This window comes from Enhydra lutris, unplaced genomic scaffold (assembly GCF_002288905.1).
Source record: "Enhydra lutris kenyoni isolate GAN:26980312 unplaced genomic scaffold, ASM228890v2 scaffoldscaffold9, whole genome shotgun sequence".
NCBI lineage: Eukaryota > Metazoa > Chordata > Mammalia > Carnivora > Mustelidae > Enhydra > Enhydra lutris.
Genome location: NW_019154093.1, coordinates 59,322,099 through 59,341,820, shown reverse-complemented (window position 1 = coordinate 59,341,820; position 19,722 = coordinate 59,322,099). Strand labels below are relative to the sequence as shown.

The 19,722-nt window shown below is 35.1% G+C and overlaps 1 protein-coding gene across 1 annotated transcript in view; it reads right to left on the bottom strand.

Annotated features, from left to right (window-relative positions):
• Positions 1–18,353, bottom strand: part of LOC111143366 (coiled-coil domain containing 18) — a 108,895-nt gene extending 90,542 nt beyond the window's left edge. Inside the window, exons 1-5 of the mRNA XM_022497063.1 lie at positions 18,218–18,353; positions 17,547–17,721; positions 14,744–14,902; positions 9,920–10,026; positions 8,179–8,307 (exon numbers count right to left, since the gene is read on the bottom strand). Of these exons, the coding sequence (XP_022352771.1) occupies positions 8,179–8,307; positions 9,920–10,026; positions 14,744–14,902; positions 17,547–17,721; positions 18,218–18,351 (704 nt within the window). The 5' untranslated portion in view covers positions 18,352–18,353. The remainder of the gene's footprint in view (positions 1–8,178; positions 8,308–9,919; positions 10,027–14,743; positions 14,903–17,546; positions 17,722–18,217) is intronic.
• Positions 18,354–19,722: the final 1,369 nt, after the last annotated feature.

Here is a 19,722-nt window from a genome sequence, read left to right as displayed (position 1 = left end):
CAAAGCCCTGCCTTAGTTAACCCTGATCTTTCCTCATACTTTTCACATCGAACTGAGACTACTGGGCTGAAATATAGTCAGTTATCATACCCACGCCTAAAAGTTTTTCTATTATCTAAACCTCTTCTCTGTGAAGTCCAGACCTTAGCCTAAAGATTTTACAAAGCAAGGGGATGCATGGCAGGGAGGAAATGGGGACACCACAGTGAGATCAGAGGGTTTGCATGTACCTGAGAACTAACCTTCAATTAGGTCTTGTGGCCTACCTGTGCATTGAAAGGGGAAAGACTATGTTATTTCTAACAGATTCCTGGGAGGCCAAAGCAAGCCGCCCCCATCCCTACCTTGATTGGCATTTCTAAAGTATGTATATTAATCTCAAGGGGCCCAGAACACATAGCCCCAAGAGAGGTAATCCAGTGAACATGAACAAGGTGGAGGGCCAAAAACAGAGTCAGGATGTCAGCACTCCTACAAGCACAAAGCAGGGATCTTATTTAATTATTAAAAATCAATAATGAATTTTCCCAGCAACATTTTATGAACTTTTTGTTTTTTAAATTTCAAACAGGTACCCCTTAATGCAGATTAACCAATTTTTGATATTTTGCCACAACCGCTTTTGTCTCTCACCTGAGATGTTTTTGTAGTGAACTGCATTCTAGAGAAATTAGTAACCTTCACCCTTAAATACTTTAGTATGTATCCTAAGAAAACACACATTGCCTCATATAACCACAACTATCAAATTCAAAAAATTTAAAATTGTTACAATACTATTATCTAACATATAATTCATGTGTAAGTTTTATCAGTTATTCTAATGTTCTTTATAGATCTTTTTTTTTTCTTCTGATCTAGGATCACATACCACTTTTAGTTATTTTCTATCTTTAGTTTCTTTAATCTAGAATAGCTCAGCTTTTTTTTAAGTCTTTCATGACACCAACAATTTTTTTACAATAATAGTTTGAATTTATTGAGCATATATTATGTGCCACAGAGAGTTTTAGCTGCTTTATATACCTAATCAAATGGTCACAACACTGTCAATTGGACATTATCCTTATTTTATCTGTAACTAGTATCTAAAAAGACTAAACAGTATGCTCAAGGCACGCCCTCACACATACTAAGTAGTAAACACAATGTATGAATCTAAGAAGCAGGTGGGCCCTTGCTCTCAACCACCAGGGTACACGGACTACTGACACAAAATTAAATGTCAAATAAGGTGCACAAAAAACCACATGATTTTAGACTCATGCTATGCGAGTATTTTTTTTCTTATATAGGGAAATATGAGCATTCTCTGTTTAATAAGTAGAAAAAAACCTCACACACACACACACACACACACGCACGCACGCACACACACACACATACACACAGAGGTTACTCAAAGGTCTATAATGACAACACCGTTGAAGAGTCACACAAGATGAGATCTTCAACTGCCAGAAGCTGGTGGTCAATTCTGTATTTACCATGAAGCCCTGGATTCAATGATTCTACCTTCTTTTACTTCCTAATGTGACCAAGTATAAAGTTAAATGACCTATGACCAAAGCTGGCATAAATGTGCAGCAGCCACTCAAGCTATCTGGAAGTAGATTATCACTACAACATGTTTTTCTCATTCTACTTCCCTCTCTTTTCACAACTACCTACTATTTCTCAAGCTTTGTGCTTCACCATGAGAGAAACACATCAGACCAGGGTTCTCTCACATTCTCTAGACAGCTGATGTGTCCCAAGTGAGAAATCCAGTAATCATTGAATGCATGCTGCTAAACATCTGCTTAGCCTTGCCTGTTTCCTCATGAGTAGTAGATGCAGGCTATTCATTCTTGGGAGCACACTACATAAGTGACATTATACTCTTTCCACTCTACCACATATGAAACACACAATGTCAGTCTGTCCAGCACCTTAACTTACTGAATCTTCGAATCTTTCCCCTGATTTGTAATGCCACCTGTTACATACCAAGTTTCCCTTGTGTGTATGTTTGCTAAAGAGGGTCTGTTCTATACAATCAATTTTGGGGGGGGGTATTCCTATACCAACAACACATTAATTTAATTCATATAACTTCAGAAGTCCTGGCATGTACAGGCATGTCCTCCACTTTGGTCTACAGCTTCAAAATTGCCTCCCTTGTTCTTAGACCTTTGTTCTTACATATGATATTCAGGGTCAGTTCAATACGGTTTACCAAAAATCTTTTGGGATACTGATTGAAATTGTATTGAATATATCAATTATTTTGGGAAAAACTGACAATTTTATATTAGGCTCCCTTCCAGAAAAAATAGTATATATAGTTTTATTTTAGTATGTGCTGCCAAAGCAATCTCTGATATATACTTCATTAGTTAGGTCTTTCTTAAGATTTTCAGTAACATTTTATAACTTTCTCTATCAGATTAAGTATGTCCTTCTATTCTGACATTTTGATATGTGGGGCCTTACAGATCCTGGGAAGACTGGCCCTCCCAGGGTTAGCCAATTCTTAAAGATAGTAAATTACTCACCTGGAAGTTTACCTTTCATAAACGAACTAATCAACCCAGAGCCGGTTCCTCACTCCAGTCTTTGGCTCTTATACTCAGGGCCAATAATCCCCTGTCCTAATTACCTCAGGACCAGGTACTAGACAACTCAGGACAATCTTAAACTCAGTCCATTGAGATTATTTATACTACCAAACCTAAACCTGCTGACCCTGCCTTAACTGCTCCTTCTCACAGACACCAAAATAACATCTCCTGCTCATATTTTTCTCCCAACTCTCTCTGCCTCCTGACAAACCCTGATGCTTCCCTTCCACGGCCCCCTGCATAACCTGCATATCAGAATTCCAAGGGCTCCACAACTTTGCCAAAACTTGATATTGTGGACCACAATGGGCCCGTTTCCTTTTGCCACCATTGTTTTCTTTGGTTTACTTTCTTGTAGGCAAATTTTTAACTATTGATTCAATATCTGTAATGGCTATATATCTATTCACGTTTTCAATTTATTCTTAAATTCTGTTAAATTATATTTTGTTAAAAAGTCATTTATTCAGTCTAAGTTTTCATATTTATCATACTACAATGGTTCATAGTATTTGGTCTTATTTCTTAAATCATAGCTAAATCTGTAATTTAGAAGTTCCTTTTCAATCCCAGTATTGCTTTTTTTTTTTTTTTTATTTCTTTTCAGTATAACAGTATTCATTGTTTTTGCACCACACCCAGTGCTCCATGCAATCCATGCCCTCTCTAATACCCACCACCTGGTTCCCCCAACCTCCCATCCCCCACCCCTTTAAAACCCTCAGATTGTTTTTCAGAGTCCATAGTCTCTCATAATTCACCTCCCCAGTATTGCTTTTGTGCCTTGTCTCCTTGATTAATCTTATCTGGTACCCATTAGTTTGGTCATTATGAAAAAAACCAGATTTAGGTTTTTGTGATTCTATTGTTTTCTTGTTTTCTATTCCACCATTTCATCTTTTATTATTTCAATACTTCTATTTTTATTTTTCTTGTGATGCTCTTTCTTCTACTGTCCTTTTTTTGACTATATAAATTCGATGTTTTAACTCATTCATTCTCACTCATATATTAATTTAACATACACATAGGAGGCTAAAAATTTTCCTCTAAGAATTTATTTGGCTATAGGACATAGTGAAAAGAAGGGGTACATGCACCTCCAGTGTTCATAGCAGCAATGTCCACGATAGACAAACTGTGGAGGGAGCCAAGATGCCCTTCAACAGACGAATGGATAAAGAAGATGTGGTTCACATATACAACGGACTATTACTCAGCCATTAGAAAGGCTGAATACCCATCATTTGCATCGACAAGAATAGAACTGGAGGGGATTACGCTGAGTGAAATAAGTTAAGCAGAGAAAGGCAATTATCATATGATTTCACTCATATGTGGAACATAAGGAATAGTGCAGGGGATCATAAGGGAAGGGAGGGAAAAGTGAATGGAAAGAAATCAGAGAGGGAGACAAACCATGAGAGACTCTGGGTCCAGGAACCAAACTGAGGGTTATAGAAGGGAGAGTATGGGTATTAAGGAGGGCATGTATGATGATGAGCACTGGGTGTGTGTGTGTGTTATACACAACTAACGAAACATTGACCACTACATCAAATGTACTATATGCTGGCTAACTGAACGTAATAATAATAATAATAGTAATAATAAAAGGGTATCTTTGGCTGCAGCCCAAGAGCTGTGATTATTTTTTTTTATATCACTCCTCTTCAAGAGCTTTCTAATCTTTATCTAATTTCTTCAATGCTCCATAAGTATCAAGAAGGCCGGCTTTAAATTTCCAAACATACATGATTTGGGGGGATTATATACTAATTTAATTGTACAACAGTCTGAGAAGGCAATACATAAAACATATCAATCTTTTGGTGTTTGTCGAAACTCATACTTTTGGCACAGTGAGGTGAGAGATTATAAATGTTCTAGAAGTGCTTAAAAGAATGTGAATTTTCAAACTGTTGGGTATAGGTTTCCATATATACACATGAGATCAAGATTGTTAATTGTCATTGAACTCTTCAACTTCTATCTTTCTTGTTACTCACCTAACAATTCCTAGTAAATGTGTAAAAATGTTCCCTGTATGATTACAGATTTGTTCATTTTATTTGAAATTTTACTATTAGATTCACACAAGGTCAGAATCTTTAGGGCTTCTGCTTAAGGGTTATTTAAACATTATATAAGAGCCTTTTTTGTTTGTTTGTTTGTTTTTTGAGAGGGGGAGAGAGGTCTGGGGCAGGGAGAGGAGCAGAGGGAGAAGGGGAATCTTAAGCAGGCTCCACACCCAGCACAGAGCCTGACACAGGCCTGGATCTCACAACCATGAGATCATGACCTGAACAGAAATCAAGAGTCAGACAGTTAACCAAATGAGCCACCCAGGCACCCCTATAAGAGTAATTTTAACTCTAGTAATGTTTGTTGCACTTAAATCTATTTTGTGTGATATTAATATAGCTATATCTACTTTGTTTTAGTGACTATTTGCCTAAAATATTTCTTCTAATTCTTTTGCTTTCAATTTTTCTGTGTCCTTATATTTTGGGTATGTCTCTTATAAACAGCATAAAGCTAAACAATCTTTTCCTTTACACTAGTTTTCTAACCCATTATGATTATGATTAATCTTCACGTCTTTGCAAAGTTTCCAATTTTAGAATGCCAACATCCATTCTAGATGGATGGAGTTTCAAAAAGCTCTCAAAAATTTAGATGTCATATCTCTACCTAAAAATCTCAATTGCCTATATGTTCTCTCCAGATTAAAATACAAATACTTTGGCCTAACAATTTCTTGCTTCATTTCCTACTACATCTATCCATGTATAAGTACAAAAAACTCCCTACTGTTCTCAGCAGTGATGCTTTCATACTTCCATGCCTTGTCCAGAATGTATGAAAACAAAGTCAACACCCTTCCGTAAAAATTATCTCTTATTTAAGTTTTACAGAGATAACCAGTCACTCTTCCTCTGTACTTTTTCTTAGCTATATTATGAAGCTAGTCTTTGTGTTTTATCATCTCACTATTTCAAATAACCATATACAAAATGTTTATCTGAATAAGTAAAAATTTATCTGAATATGTCTTAATTTCAGAATGTTTAACCCACAGTTTACACTTAAAATAGCCACATTTGTTAGTGTTTATTAAGAGGCACCTTACATTTCTTTTTCTCATTTAATCCTCACATAGATATACTATCATCTTGATTTAACAGATGAACAAACTAAAGCTCAAGAAGGTCAGACAGTTTGCCCAAGATAACAGAGCCACTGAGAAAATCTGGTTGACTCCAAAACCTAAATATTTCCATAAAGTAATAGTGCCATCCAAATATATACTGAAACTTGAACTATACTAACCAAATACTGTGGGAAAATATTCTTCCAAGCTTACTTTAATGAAAAAAATGACTTAAAGATTTCAAGTAGTTTTTAGAAGTTTAAATGCACATGCAAACAAATATTTAACTTATTTATGACAACTTTTCAAAAAATACTTTCTTAAAAAAAAACTTTCTTCGGGGCGCCTGGGTGGCTCAGTGGGTTAAGCCGCTGCCTTCGGCTCAGGTCATGATCTCGGAGTCCTGGGATCGAGTCCCGCATTGGGCTCCCTGCTGAGCAGAGAGCCTGCTTCCTCCTGTCTCTCTGCCTGCCTCTCTGCCTGCTTGTGATCTCTGTCTGTCAAATAAATAAATAAAATCTAAAAAAAAAAAAAAAAAACTTTCTTCAAAACCTTATTTTATCATGGTTTACCTTTTTTGAAATTTGCATTCCCACCAACAGTGTAAGAGGGTTCCCCTTTCTCCACAACCCTGCCAACTGATGCAGTCACTCTGGAAACAGTATGGAGGTACCTCAAAAAGTTAAAAATAGAGGCACCTGGGTGGCTCAGTCAGTTAAGCATCTGAGTCATGATCCCACCTCAGATCTTGATCTCAGGGTTGTGAATTCAAGCTCCATGCTGGGCTCCACACTAGGCATGGAGTCTACTTTAAATAAAAAAAGAAGTTAAAAAATAGAACTTTCCTATGATCCAGCAATTGTACTACTAGCTATTTACCCAAAGGATACAAAAATACTGATTTGAAGAGATACGTGTACCCCAATGTTTTGACTATCAACAATAGTCACATAATGGGAAAAGCCCAAATGTCCGTCAACTGATAAATGGATAAAGAAGATGCAGAATGTATATACAATGGAATACTCTTCAGTCATCAAAAAGAATGAAATCTTGCCACTTGCAATGACGTGGACAGAGTTAGACAGTATTACTCCAGACGAAGTAAGTCAGTCACAAAAAAACAAATACCATATGATTTCATTCATATGTGGAATTTAAGCAACAAAACAGATGAACATGGATGGGTGGGGGACAAACCATAAAACAGACTCTTAAGTACCGACAACAAACTGAGGGTTGATGGAGGGGAGGTGGGTAGGTGATGGGTTAAATAGGTGATGGTTATTTAGTGGGGCACTTGTGATGAGCAATAGGTATAGTATTTAAGTCATGAATCACTAAATTCTACACGTGAAGCTAATATTACACTGTATGTTAACTAACCGGAATTTAAATAAAAACTCAAAAAAGAAAAAAAAAGCTTTTTAAAGATTTTATTTTTTTTTTTAATTTGAGAGAGAGTGAGTGTGCAAGCATGTGAGTGGGGAAGGGACAGAGGGAGAGGGATAGAGAGAATCTCAAGCAGGCCCCTCCTGAGCATGGAACTGAACAAAGGGCTTGATCTCATGACCCTGAGATCATGACCTGACCTGAAACCCAGAGTCAGATGCCTAAGTGACTAAGCCACCCAGGAGCCCCCAAGAAAATAAAAATTTTTTTGAAGATCAAAATGCAGATTATCACTTTACCCTGTGTAAAACTGCTATAAATTATATAATGATATTAGAAAATATTATTAAACTAAAAAAATTTAAATCTTTATTTGTTTACAAGTTAATTGACATTAAGAGTTAATGGCTCCTTAGTCAAGGCTACTTACAAAACTTTATCTTAAAACGTGTTTTATATAAAATAAATACTTCTGCATTACTTATGTATTCCTAAAGGAAGACCCAACTACACTTCCTCATGAATTTTATGTAGGTCATAAAACTTAATTTCAGAAATAAGTAAATATCAATACACTGACTATCATTATCAGGTTTCTAATCCCAATCCAGAATGCCAGTAATATGAAATTTTTAATAGAAAATGAAAAATAAATTAATAGACAAAAAGAACATTAAATTATCCTACCACCAGGTTACTTAAATTTTTTCACTTTAAAAATTAGCTATGATTTTATGGGGCGCCTGGGTGGCTCAGTGCGTTAAGCTTCTGCATTCGGCTCAGGTCATGATCTCAGGGTGCTAGGATTGAGCCCCGAACTGGGCTCTCTGCTCAGCAGGGTAGCCTGCTTCCCACCCCCCACCCCCTCTCTGCCTGCTTCTCTGACTACTTGTGATCTCTCTCTGTGTGTCAAATAGATAGATAAAATCTTAAAAAAAAAAAAAATTAGCTATGATTTTAAATAGGTAATATATTCTTTTTCCTTCTATAAAAACAATTTGTTTTAAAATTTGCTTTGAAAACACATACCTCTTTCCTTGTTTACTTTGTTCAAGTAAGTCCACCTTTAACTTTATACATTCTTCTTGGGACTTCTGCAAACTCTGCTCCTTTTCAATCACCATTTTCTGGCTCTGCTCTAATTTATCTTCGGCCTCCCTATTAAATAAAGGATAGATATATTTTTTAAAGATTTATTTACTGAGAGACAGTGTGTACATGCACGTGTGGGCAAGTGGGGGGATGGGCAGAGGGAGAGAACCTTCACGCAGACTCCCTGCAGAGCCAGACAGGGGGTGGAGGTGGTGTTCATCTCACGACCCATGAGGTCATGACCTGAGCAGAAACCAAGAGCCCAATGCTCAACTAACTGAGCCACCGAGACGTACCAATAAAGGATATTTTTAAAGGCTATTAAAGAGATTATTCCACGTATGCAAGAATAGCTCAATAGTAGGAATTCTATCATTTTAAATCACTGAGGTAAGAGAAACCATTATTTAATAAGAGATAGACAAAATTCATCATCTGTCTACTAAGAATCTTTATAAGAAATAATACATATATCTGAAATAACAGCTTATATCATATTTCATAGTCACATACTAGAAGCATAACCATATAGTTCAGAAACTAGATAAGAATGACTATTATCACCACTATATCCAATGATTTCTCGAATAGTTACAAAAAGAATAATGAAAAGTACTAAGTATAAATTTTGAAAAGACAATATTTTCTTTCATTTCTTGAAACTATCATTAGCTGCCTGGAAAATCCAGGAGACTCAAAATGATAAATTATTAAAATAAAAGATTATGACAAAAAGTTCTAATTATAAAATAATTATATTATACAAAAAGCAACAGCCTTCCTATATACCATCAATGAACAGAACATGAACAAACTCACAACAACCAAAAATATAAAATACCTAGGAATAAAATGAAAATAACATGTAATACAAAGAAATTACAAGACTCTGATGGTAATGAAAAATTACTTTAGGGTACATGAGAATGCCTGCAGGATTTATTCAAATACAGATTGCTGGGTCTCATCTCTTAGAATTTGTAATTCAGTAAATCTGAGACAGAACCTGAAATCTACAATTTTTTAGAAAGATTAATTAATTAATTAATTAATTTATTTATTTATTCTAGAGAGAGGGAGATGGGGGAGAGGGAGAGAGAATCTCAAGCAGAAATTCTGACACAAGGCTCAAACTAACAACCAAGATCACGACCTTGAGCCAAACCAAGAGTCGGATGCTCAACTGACTGTGCCAGCCAGGTGCCCCTGAGACCTACAATTTTAATAAGTTCCTAGAAGATGCTAATATTGCTGGTCCCAGAACTACACTTTGAGAATCATCAAAACGACGTAATGGGCTATTTAGTACACATACAGTTCTCATTTTATTCAAAGCAGAAGAAGGGGATAAATTATAAGATGCCGGATTCCTTCTATTTTATTTCTTGACCTCCCACTGAAGCACCAGTATGTACTACTATGTGAGGCAAGAAATGAACGAGTTCATTTTCAATAAAAGCATGTAAATAAGCATCTCAGCTAAGATTTAGTCTTTTTTTAGTCCCCTTAAACATCACGCATCCTGGAGCCAAGAGGAGGTATGATGGATTGTAGAACAGATTCCTTAAGTTCTAAGACAGTCTACAGGACACTACAGATTTATTGGGGTTCAGATTTCACAAGATATACCAAAAAGCAGAAGAAATAAAAATTTTAAAGCCATAGAAAGTATACTTACCTCAAAACTTTATCTTGGGCTGAAACTTCTGCTTCTAAATTTATAATCTGTTCTTCTAAGATTGGCACATTGGCTGCCTGTTGTTGAACAGATTCAAGCATAGAAACCTAAAACAACAACAAAATAACTTTTAGAGCACTTCATGTCAGAAGATAAATTAATCTAATTGGTCCTTTCTTTTTCTGTCTGATGAGGGTGTCCAATATAACTCCCTAATCACTGGTCAATGTGAAGCTCACCCTATCCATTCTTGTGATCAACATTTACATGAGCATATCACCATCACAAATCAGTGTCAGCATGTAAGTTCCTGCCATTATCTTCAACTTAATATTCCAAGATAACTGATTAGCTATTTGGGGGCGGGGGTGGAGAATCTCTACTAACAACATCCAAGAAGATAAATTTCACATAAATCAGAAAATTAAATATAAAAGATCAAATCATAAAAAAGTAAACAAAAAATACCTATTGAATCTTTTTACATTTTAAGATGTAATTTTAGAATACATGCTTACTAGAGAAAACCTAGAAAATACAGAAAAGCATAGGTCCAGGAAAGAAAACCTGGAGTACAGCTCAAAATCTCTGTTGGTAAGTCAACACTCCTTTTCCCATTCTTAAAACACCAACAATCAAATGATGGCCTATCTGGAAGAGAGAAAATTTATTATCTGGAAAAACTGAACAGGAAAGGTTTAGAACTCTGGGAAACTATGTAGAATGATGAGCAGGGATGAAGTATTTATAAATAAACAAATTGATTAATATAAAATGGTCAGTTTCCAACTACTTACTTCATCTGATTTAAGGCTATCCCACAGGTGGGAAATTAAAGGATTCTTTGCTGGAGAAATTCAACAGCTCCAAAGTAAAAGACTTCACATACTGACATTGGATGAAAGAGCTAAGGTATCTCCCTACAAAAGAGCCATCTCCCCAGGTATCACCAACATATAAAGCTCAGTGGGTAACAAACTTCACCTTGATACACAGAGCTTCTAAACAGAATTTAAGTGCCTTTCTCTTAAATATAAATAGCTAAAACACTAACATCTGCAAAAACATTTCTAACATATAAGTCAGAGGCCAAAACAAAGAGGCAACTGGCAGCAAGCAAGGCAAGTATGCGCGCGCGCGCGCACACACACACACACACACACACACACACACACACATTATATCTGCAGAAAGCTAAGTGAGGATGCATCAGGATATTATTCAATACAAAGCAAAGAATTAGAGAATATGGGAAAGCTCTGGAAAATGAAAAAATATGACAGCTAAAATATGATTCAACACAGGTGGATGATAGTTTTGGGAAATGTCTTAAAAAGTATCACAGGGGGCGCCTGGGTGGCTCAGTGGGTTAAAGCCTCTGCCTTCGGCTCAGGTCATGATCCCAGGGTGCTGGGATCGAGCCCCGCATCGGGCTCTCTGCTCAGCGGGGAGCCTGCTTCCTCCTCTCTCTCTGCCTGCTTCTCAGCCTACTTGTGATATCTGTCTGTCAAATAAATAAATAAAATATATTTTTTTAAAAGTATCACAGGAAGACAAGGAGATAGAAAACATGAGGGGAAAAAAACTTAATGAATTATAAGGTTGAAAGAGTTAGAGGGCCAGTAGAGGTGATCACCTAATAGGAAAAACAGAAGAAAACAGAGGGAAGAATATTACTGAGGAGATTGCATAAGAAAAATTTCCAGGACTAATGAACACAAGATTTTAGCTTGAAAGGGTCCTCACTGAACAAAAGGTCTACTCAAAGACATGTCATTCTGAAACTTTGAAACACCAAGGAAAGAGGGAAGATCCTTAAAACTACCATAATGTGCTCACTTCAGCAGCACATATACTTAAAACTACCATAAGAGGAAAAACAAATGGAAAAAAATTACATGCTAAGAAAACTGATTCACAATGGCATTGGACTTTTCAGAGAAGTAGCAGAAGATAGAAGACAAGTAAGCAATGTCCTAGAAATCCCGAGGCAAAATAATTTTCCAACCTAAAATCAAATGTAGGGGAGAAATTAGGACATTTCAGACATGCAAAGGGGGGTTACTAGAAAAATATGTTCCACTTAAAGAAAGACTAAACCAAGAAAAGAAGACGACACAGGATCCAGGGACAGTAGATCCAACCTAGAATATCAAAGACGAGTCTCAGGAGAGCAGTTGGACAGCAGGCCTGAGGGGCAATAAGCTTGGAGGAGCAGGATGCCTGGCTCCAAAAGTGTAACAAACATTAGGAAAGATAAATTATGAATATACTGGTTGACACAATGAGGAATTTCAGCCCAAGATTTCCAACAGTGGTATATATGCAACAGCAAAAGCTAAGACCTGCCCTAGGAAAGGGAGTCTCCTTAAAAAATATTTTGTTAGGCAATATAGAAAATGCTGACATGGTAAGTAAAATATAAAATAAAATATAAAATATATTTATATATTTAAAATAAAATATAAATAATTATAAATTATTTACAATTATAAATAATTATACTACTACATACAATAAATAACCACTGGTGTGTCTAGATACTAAAAAAAAGGAACAAAATGCTATGTTTTGGTTTGGTAGTTATTAGTAAAATTCTCTTAATATCTCTTTGCCCTTAAATAATTAAGCTTCTATGACTTAAGCAAAAATCTATAGTTGGTAGAAAAGTTAAAACAATTAATAAACCAAAAAGGTGAACAAGGGGCACCTGGGTGGCTCAGTGGGTTAAAGCCTCTGCCTTCAGCTCAGGTCATGATCCCAGGGTTCTGGGATCAAGCCCAGCATTGGGCTCTCTGCTCAGCAGGGAGCCTGCTTCCTCCTCTCTCTCTGCCTGCCTCTCTGCCTACTTGTAATCTCTGTCAAATAAATAAATAAAATCTTTAAAAAAAAAAAAAAGGTGAACAAATTACATAGCAAACAAACATAGTGAAAAGTAACCTTGTGAGAAAGCAGAAAAACAAAATACTTTCCCTCAAAAAAATAAAATGTTAAAAAAACAAAAAACAACCTCAGTATAATACTGAATGCAGAGTACAATAAATCTTGAAAAAAAATTTCCCCTGTAATTTGGTTATTCTAAAATTCTATCCTAGAAATAATCCCAAATACAAAAAAGTTTCCTGTTCATTGGAGTATTTTTTTTCTTCTTAGGCTGGAATTTTCTCCAATAGCACTTTTTGTTTAAAATATACAAAAGAGCTGGCTCAGTCAGGTAAGTGTCTACCTTGGGGTCAGGTCCTGATCCCAGGATCCTGGAATCAAACCCCGCATTGGGCTCCCTGCTAGGCAGACAGCCTGCTTTTCCCTCTCCCTCTGCCTGCCACTCTGCCTACCTGTGCTCTCTATCTCTCTGTCAAATAAATAAATAAAAATCTTTGAAAAGTAAAAATAAAATTAAATTTAAAAATTAAAAAAATAAAACACACAAAAGAAAAATAAGGATCTCCCATAATCCTACTACTTAAAACAATACAAATATAAAAGTAAATAGTGAAAGCCTCACCGGAGACAAGACATTCCAATCCCTCTCAAAATTATCAACAATATGGAGTGCAGTCTTTCTATTCTTATATATGTTATATATACCTATATACATAGACACAAACATATATAGACACATTTGCTCTTTTTAATAAAAAGCAAAACTGGGATCACCCTATGTGTGTTGCTCTGTAATGTTCCTCTACCACTCAATATTTTAGGTAACAGTTTTTGAATGCTTTATGCAGGTTCTAGGTGCCTTTTCATATATTATTAACTTTGGATCTTGGAATTGATTTATTTAACCTCAAAAAAAAAAAAAAAAAGCTTTGTAGCAATCCCTTACATGGATATATTGTAATTTACCATCCCTCTATTATTGGACATTTTGGTTTCTAATTTTTTGTATAATTACAATCATACAGCAAAAATAGGAAACCATTCGGGGCGCCTGGCTGGCTGTCTGTAGAGCATGCAACTCTTCAACTTGGAGTCATGAGGTCAAGTCCCACTTTGGGTGTAGAGATTACTTAAAAAAAAAATTAGCCACTTAAAAGGAGAGTTATTAATTAAATTATGGCATAATCACATAAGGAAACAATGCTACGATTAAAAAAATGATCAGTGGAGAAGCCGAGTAAATATATCAGAAAATGCTTGGACTATCCATCAGAAAATGCTCAGGGTTGCCTGGGTGGCTCAGAAGTTTAAGCCTCTGCCTTTGGCTCAGGTCATGATCTCAGTGTCGTGGGACTGAGACCTGCATCCGGCTCTTTGCTCAGCAGGGAGCCTGCTTCCCCCCTCTCTCTCTGCCGACTTGTGATCTCTCTCGCTATGTCAAATAAATAAATAAAATCTTAAAAAAAGAAAATGCTCAGACTATGCACGAAGTTAAAAAACACAGGAAAAAAGAAAACTATTCGAACAGTCTCGATTCAACTATGTAATAAGCCAATAAAGAAGTTTCTCATTGGTGGAAACTGGGTGATCTTTCTCCCTTTTTCTATTTTCAAAGTTTCAACAATGGGAATGTATTAATCTAAAAAGGAAAATAAATAAGCTATATTTTCTCTATAAAAAGAAAACCACATAAATTGGTAATCTTAAGATTTTAAGAAGCTCTGACTTATATAAATACATACAGTATACAATTTCTCCTAAATCATTTGCAGATATTAAACTCATGTAAATTAGATTCCATAACGTGTTGATCCTATATTATCATTATAAAATTTATTATATGTAACACATTAAGGCAATACATGGACTATTTTTCCAATTCGAAATCAAAATGATTCAAAGTACTTTCCATTGCCATAGTCACCACTTCAAAAAACATACTTTTGCTCTTGACTGTGTTAATTGAAAGTGGACAGATTCCATTTTAGTCATTAAAGAATGATTCTGTGAGACCAAACAAGCATTCTGTTGCCTGAGTTTATTAAGTTTCTCTCGAAGATTTCTGATCTCCTGGTCCATGGGGGCAGATGAAAAAGACATCTGAAAAATTAAAAAGAGCAAGCTATTTTGGATTCTTTCATTAAGCCTTTTAGGTAATGGAAAATGATGAACAACTGTCAGTAAAATGACTAAGTAACTCAGAAAATGAGTTCAGATGTTTAGTGAGTGCTGGTAAGGCTGTGTGGGACAATCAGCTCTCTCCTCCACGGCTGGTGGATATGGACATAAATAAGCACAGCTTAAAAAACAATGGTACAATTTGGGAAAGTTCTTGGTATTATCCAGTAAAGTTGAAGACACTAACACTCAGCAATATTAGTCCTGGGTATAAACCTAAAACTTTTACACCTGAAAATATAAGAATTATTCATACCTACCTTGTCCATAAGAGATAATAAATGGAAAGAATCCAAATGACCATCAACAACAAAATGGATAATAAATTCTTTATACACATTTTTGTTATAACATCTGAAAATATATTTTATAATAAATTTTTATTTTCATGAGGGTTGAGGTTTTTAAGACATGATTTAATTCTTAAAAAAGTAATATGCATTTCAGAAGTCAAAACTATATAAAAAGTATACACAGAAGCCTCATTCCTATTTTTAGTAGGTAAGTAACCATTTAACAAGTGTTTTTTTTTTTTAGGAATTTAATTATTTGAGTGTGAGAGAGGGGGAGAGAGCAAGCACAAGCAGTGGGAGAAGAAGAGAAAGAGGGATGGGGGAGAAGCAGAGCTCAACGTGAGGCTCATGAGGCTCCATCCCAGGACTCTGAGATCATGACCTGAGTGGAAGTCAGATGCTTAACTAACAGAGCCACCCAAACACCCCTTTAAGTTTCTTATTTATAAATTTTTGTATAACACCAATCATACAGAAAAAACATTAGAGAACTGAGGCACCTAGGTGGCTTGGGTGACTGAGTGTCTACCTATGGCTCAGGTCACTATCTCAGGGTCTTGGGATTGAGACCCGCACCGGGCTCCCTGATTAGCAGGGAGTCTGCCCCTCCCCCTACTCGTGCTTTCTCTATCTCAAGTAAAAAATAAAATCCTAAAAAAATGATAATAATAATGGGGAACTGCCTATATAGGAAAGCTAAGTTATGGTCTTAAACAGTCTTCTCATGTTTCCACCTTCATCTGCAAGCAATACAAATTACCCACCCTCACAGTGAGTTATGCAAAAACTAGCATTCTATATACGTCATTCTGTACCTTGCATTTTTTTAAAATATATCCTGCCAATCTCTCCATAATCAAGATAGTTAGAAACTCCTTTCATCTCCCCACCTGAGCTGCAGTTTCCACTGCATGTTTATTCAACCAATCCCCTGTGATAGGCACTTGAGGTATTTCTAATCTGTTATGACAAAGTCTCCTTTTGTACTTATGCAGGCATACCTGTCATGTACCTTTCTACAAGTGGGATTCTCAAGTCAAGGGTAAGAGCATTTGTGATTTGGGGAAACATTACCAAATGCCCCTCCATAAAGGGCTGTATCATTCTGCACTGCTACCAGCAATGTATGAGAATGCCTATCTCCTCCTAATATTACCAGCAAAATATAGTGTCAAATATCTGATAGGTATGAACTGGTACCTAAGTATAGTTTCACTGTGAATTTCTCTTATTATGAATGAGACTGAACACCTTTTTATTTGTTTGAAGATCATTTTAATTTCCTGTTTCATACATGTCTTTTGTTCCTTTTTCTATTGGTTTATTCATCTTCTTCCTAGAAGCTCTTTCCATGTTAAAGAGATTAGCTCTCTGTCTTTAATAGGCATTACCAATATTTTCCCCTCCAATTTGTCATTAGTTTTTTTATTTTGTTTAGGGTAAAACACAATGATTTCAATTAAAGCATATATGTAGCAAAAATGATCAGCAATTTTATTTAGAATATAGGTCAAATTTCCCAGAATTACACAGTCTTTGAAGACATGGAATTTGACTTTATTTTCTAACTTGCAGGCTCACAAAGCTTCATAAGCAGCTTTCTTACAAAAAGAAAACCTCTCAACTGTTAGCTTTCTGAAGTGGGAAGAGCACATTTTTATGAAAGAAGATTATGATAGCATATGCAACCATATGCATGCGTGTGTGCTGGCAGTGAGATAATAGAGAACAGGAAAAAGAGATTGGAAAGGGAGATTGAAGGGTTGAGTAAGGAAGAAAGGTAAACACAAGGAGATAGATAATAGGACTGAAAAAAAAAGACAGAAGGAAAAAGTTCCAGACCAATAAAGATGTCTAAGATCATCCACAAAATTTAGGGATAGCTAAAGGGATAGCTACGCTATCATATAGCACATGACCCAGGCTAAATATACTAAATACATTTTAACCACTTAATAAATAACTGATTTCCTATTATGTATAGTGCCAAAAATCACAGGGGTTACCATTTACTTGGGAAAACAAAACATTTAATTGCAAAAAGGTAATAAATATAGAAGTCTAAAAATACAGTAATACACCAAAGCAACTACTTTCTTGTTAGGACACAACAAGAACCATAATATTTAAATTCAAGAGTCTTAAGCACAATGGTAAAAGACTATGGAAAACATAAACAGACATTTAAAGAAAAAACTCAAAGGAAAAGTATTTTAAGTAAACAGGTCTGAAACTAAAGTTACTTTTAAGTAGGCAGGTCTAAAAACAATAACCTTATCTCTTGGTTTTTTGGGAAAATCAGTACTGCCAGTGGGCATTTTACAAACTTTTTTATAAGGTATGTGATTCAAAAGTCCAAGCTGGTTAGGCTGAGAAAGATCTTCCAGAATGAGTTTTTCAGGTCTTAAGAGATTAGAAGCATAATCGGAATTTTCACTTGGACTAACACTAGAGAAAAAAGAAAAATCCATTTTAGTTCCTAATTTAAGTATTCACTCCAAATTTCTATACATTAAATAAGAAAACAGAAAGAAAAGCACCTGAAGTTGTGCTGGAAATCACATTCAGTTATGAACTTAGAGCAATGTCTCAACTAAAATTCTTAATAAATTGTAATGAGTTTTAACGAACAATCTGTGTAGTTTAGAGACTCTATGCTAGAATTACTTAAGCTTCAAAAAGTAGTCATAATAATAAAAGATTAATTAAGCCCAAAACATATATTTTATACTCTGAGTCCTAATATAGTAAAGGTGTTTACTTAATGTATAAACACTTCTCTAACACTTCTATTTTCTTTCCTAAACCAAGAATTACATTAAAATTATAGATTATTTCCTATTCTATTCTATTAAAACACAATATATAATAATGGACTTCATACATTTTACATTCATAAATTAAAGTCATATTCTGAAGTGCATATGTGATTTTACTTACGTACCTGGATAACTCTTCCCCTAAACTCTGTAAACTCCATTCTGTTATCTTCAGTTCATGTCTTAAGGAAGCAACATTTGCAAGCAAACTTTCTTCTTCATTGTCTTTATTACAGTACTCTGATGAACTAGATTCCATTTCTTAAAAAAAGAAGTGTATTTCTTGTACCTTGCCAGAAAGAATCTGTGGTGTCAAAATACTCTCACATTAATAGAACTTAACTCATTATTTTTCTATTTATCTATTATTCTATTTATCTATTTATTATATAAATTCTATTTATCTCAAATGTTGTGCAATCTTTCATGGTAATTTAAAACAAAACAAAAACCCAGTAACAATGAATTTCTCTGCAGTGTAAAGCCAAGGAAATAGAAAGTTCAATAGTTCCCCTTTCCTAAGCACATTTAATTTTTCTAACAATAGTGCACATTAAACACTGTTATTCCATGTTAAAGTTAAAACAAACAAAAGTTAAAACAAATTCCATGTTAAAGTTAAAAATAAGGTAAATAAAATAATTTGCTTAAGGTCACATAAACTGTAAATGGTGGGAACAAGATCTGAACCTAAATCATCAGGATCCAAAGACCTTTTAAGTGTATCACACTGTAATTTCTAACTCATAGATCAATTTCAAGATGAGCTGTTTGAACCTATAAAATCAAGTTACAATCCCTGGAAATCTGACAAAATTGGTATCATTATAGTCATTCATATTTTCTTAATGGCAATTTATTACCAAATAAAGGTTATCTCCTTCTCCCATTCACACTGGTTATAAAATTAAAAAAACACACACATTCGCATCACAATCATAGAGATCAAAATCGCATTTGGCAAGTTAACTCAGAAATACATGAAGAAAAGTTTTTCTTTCTTCAACTGGTGAGTATCTCTAGAGTTGTGAAATTCTCTACTAAATAACCTTTACCCATAAAAATCTTGATAAAAGGCCACATTTTATTATTAACAATTAACACATACAATCATTATGTATTAAAATACATATTCATATAATAAAAACTAAGGCTTTAAAATTTCTACTACTGTAGATCTTTCTGCATCTTAAAATTACATGCTTCTTTCAGATCCCATTTACCTTTGTCATTGTAACACCTCTCTTTCATCACCCTTCTAGAATTCTGACCACATCTCAAGCTCCAAAAGGTTAGGAGTCTTATGTATTATGTTGAGGACTGTAAGGCACTTACAGAAGGTCAGTATGTTCAGTGAATAAATGAAGATCGCTGAATTGCCCTTCCCTCCCCTCACCCAGCTAAAATAGAATAGCAAATTTATTCTCCACACAAAATTTCTCAGATGTAAGAAGGAAGATTAAAAAGAAAACCCTCACCTTTTTGGAAGAAACTGTGGCAGGAAATTAAATGAGATGCTATGTAAGAGCAGAGAAAATGTTTCTTTTTTCCCCTTTCGTTTGCACAAATTTGCTTCTGCCTAAGTGAGAAGACTCTCCCATACAAAAGTCAATGGGTCAGGTCCCCATAC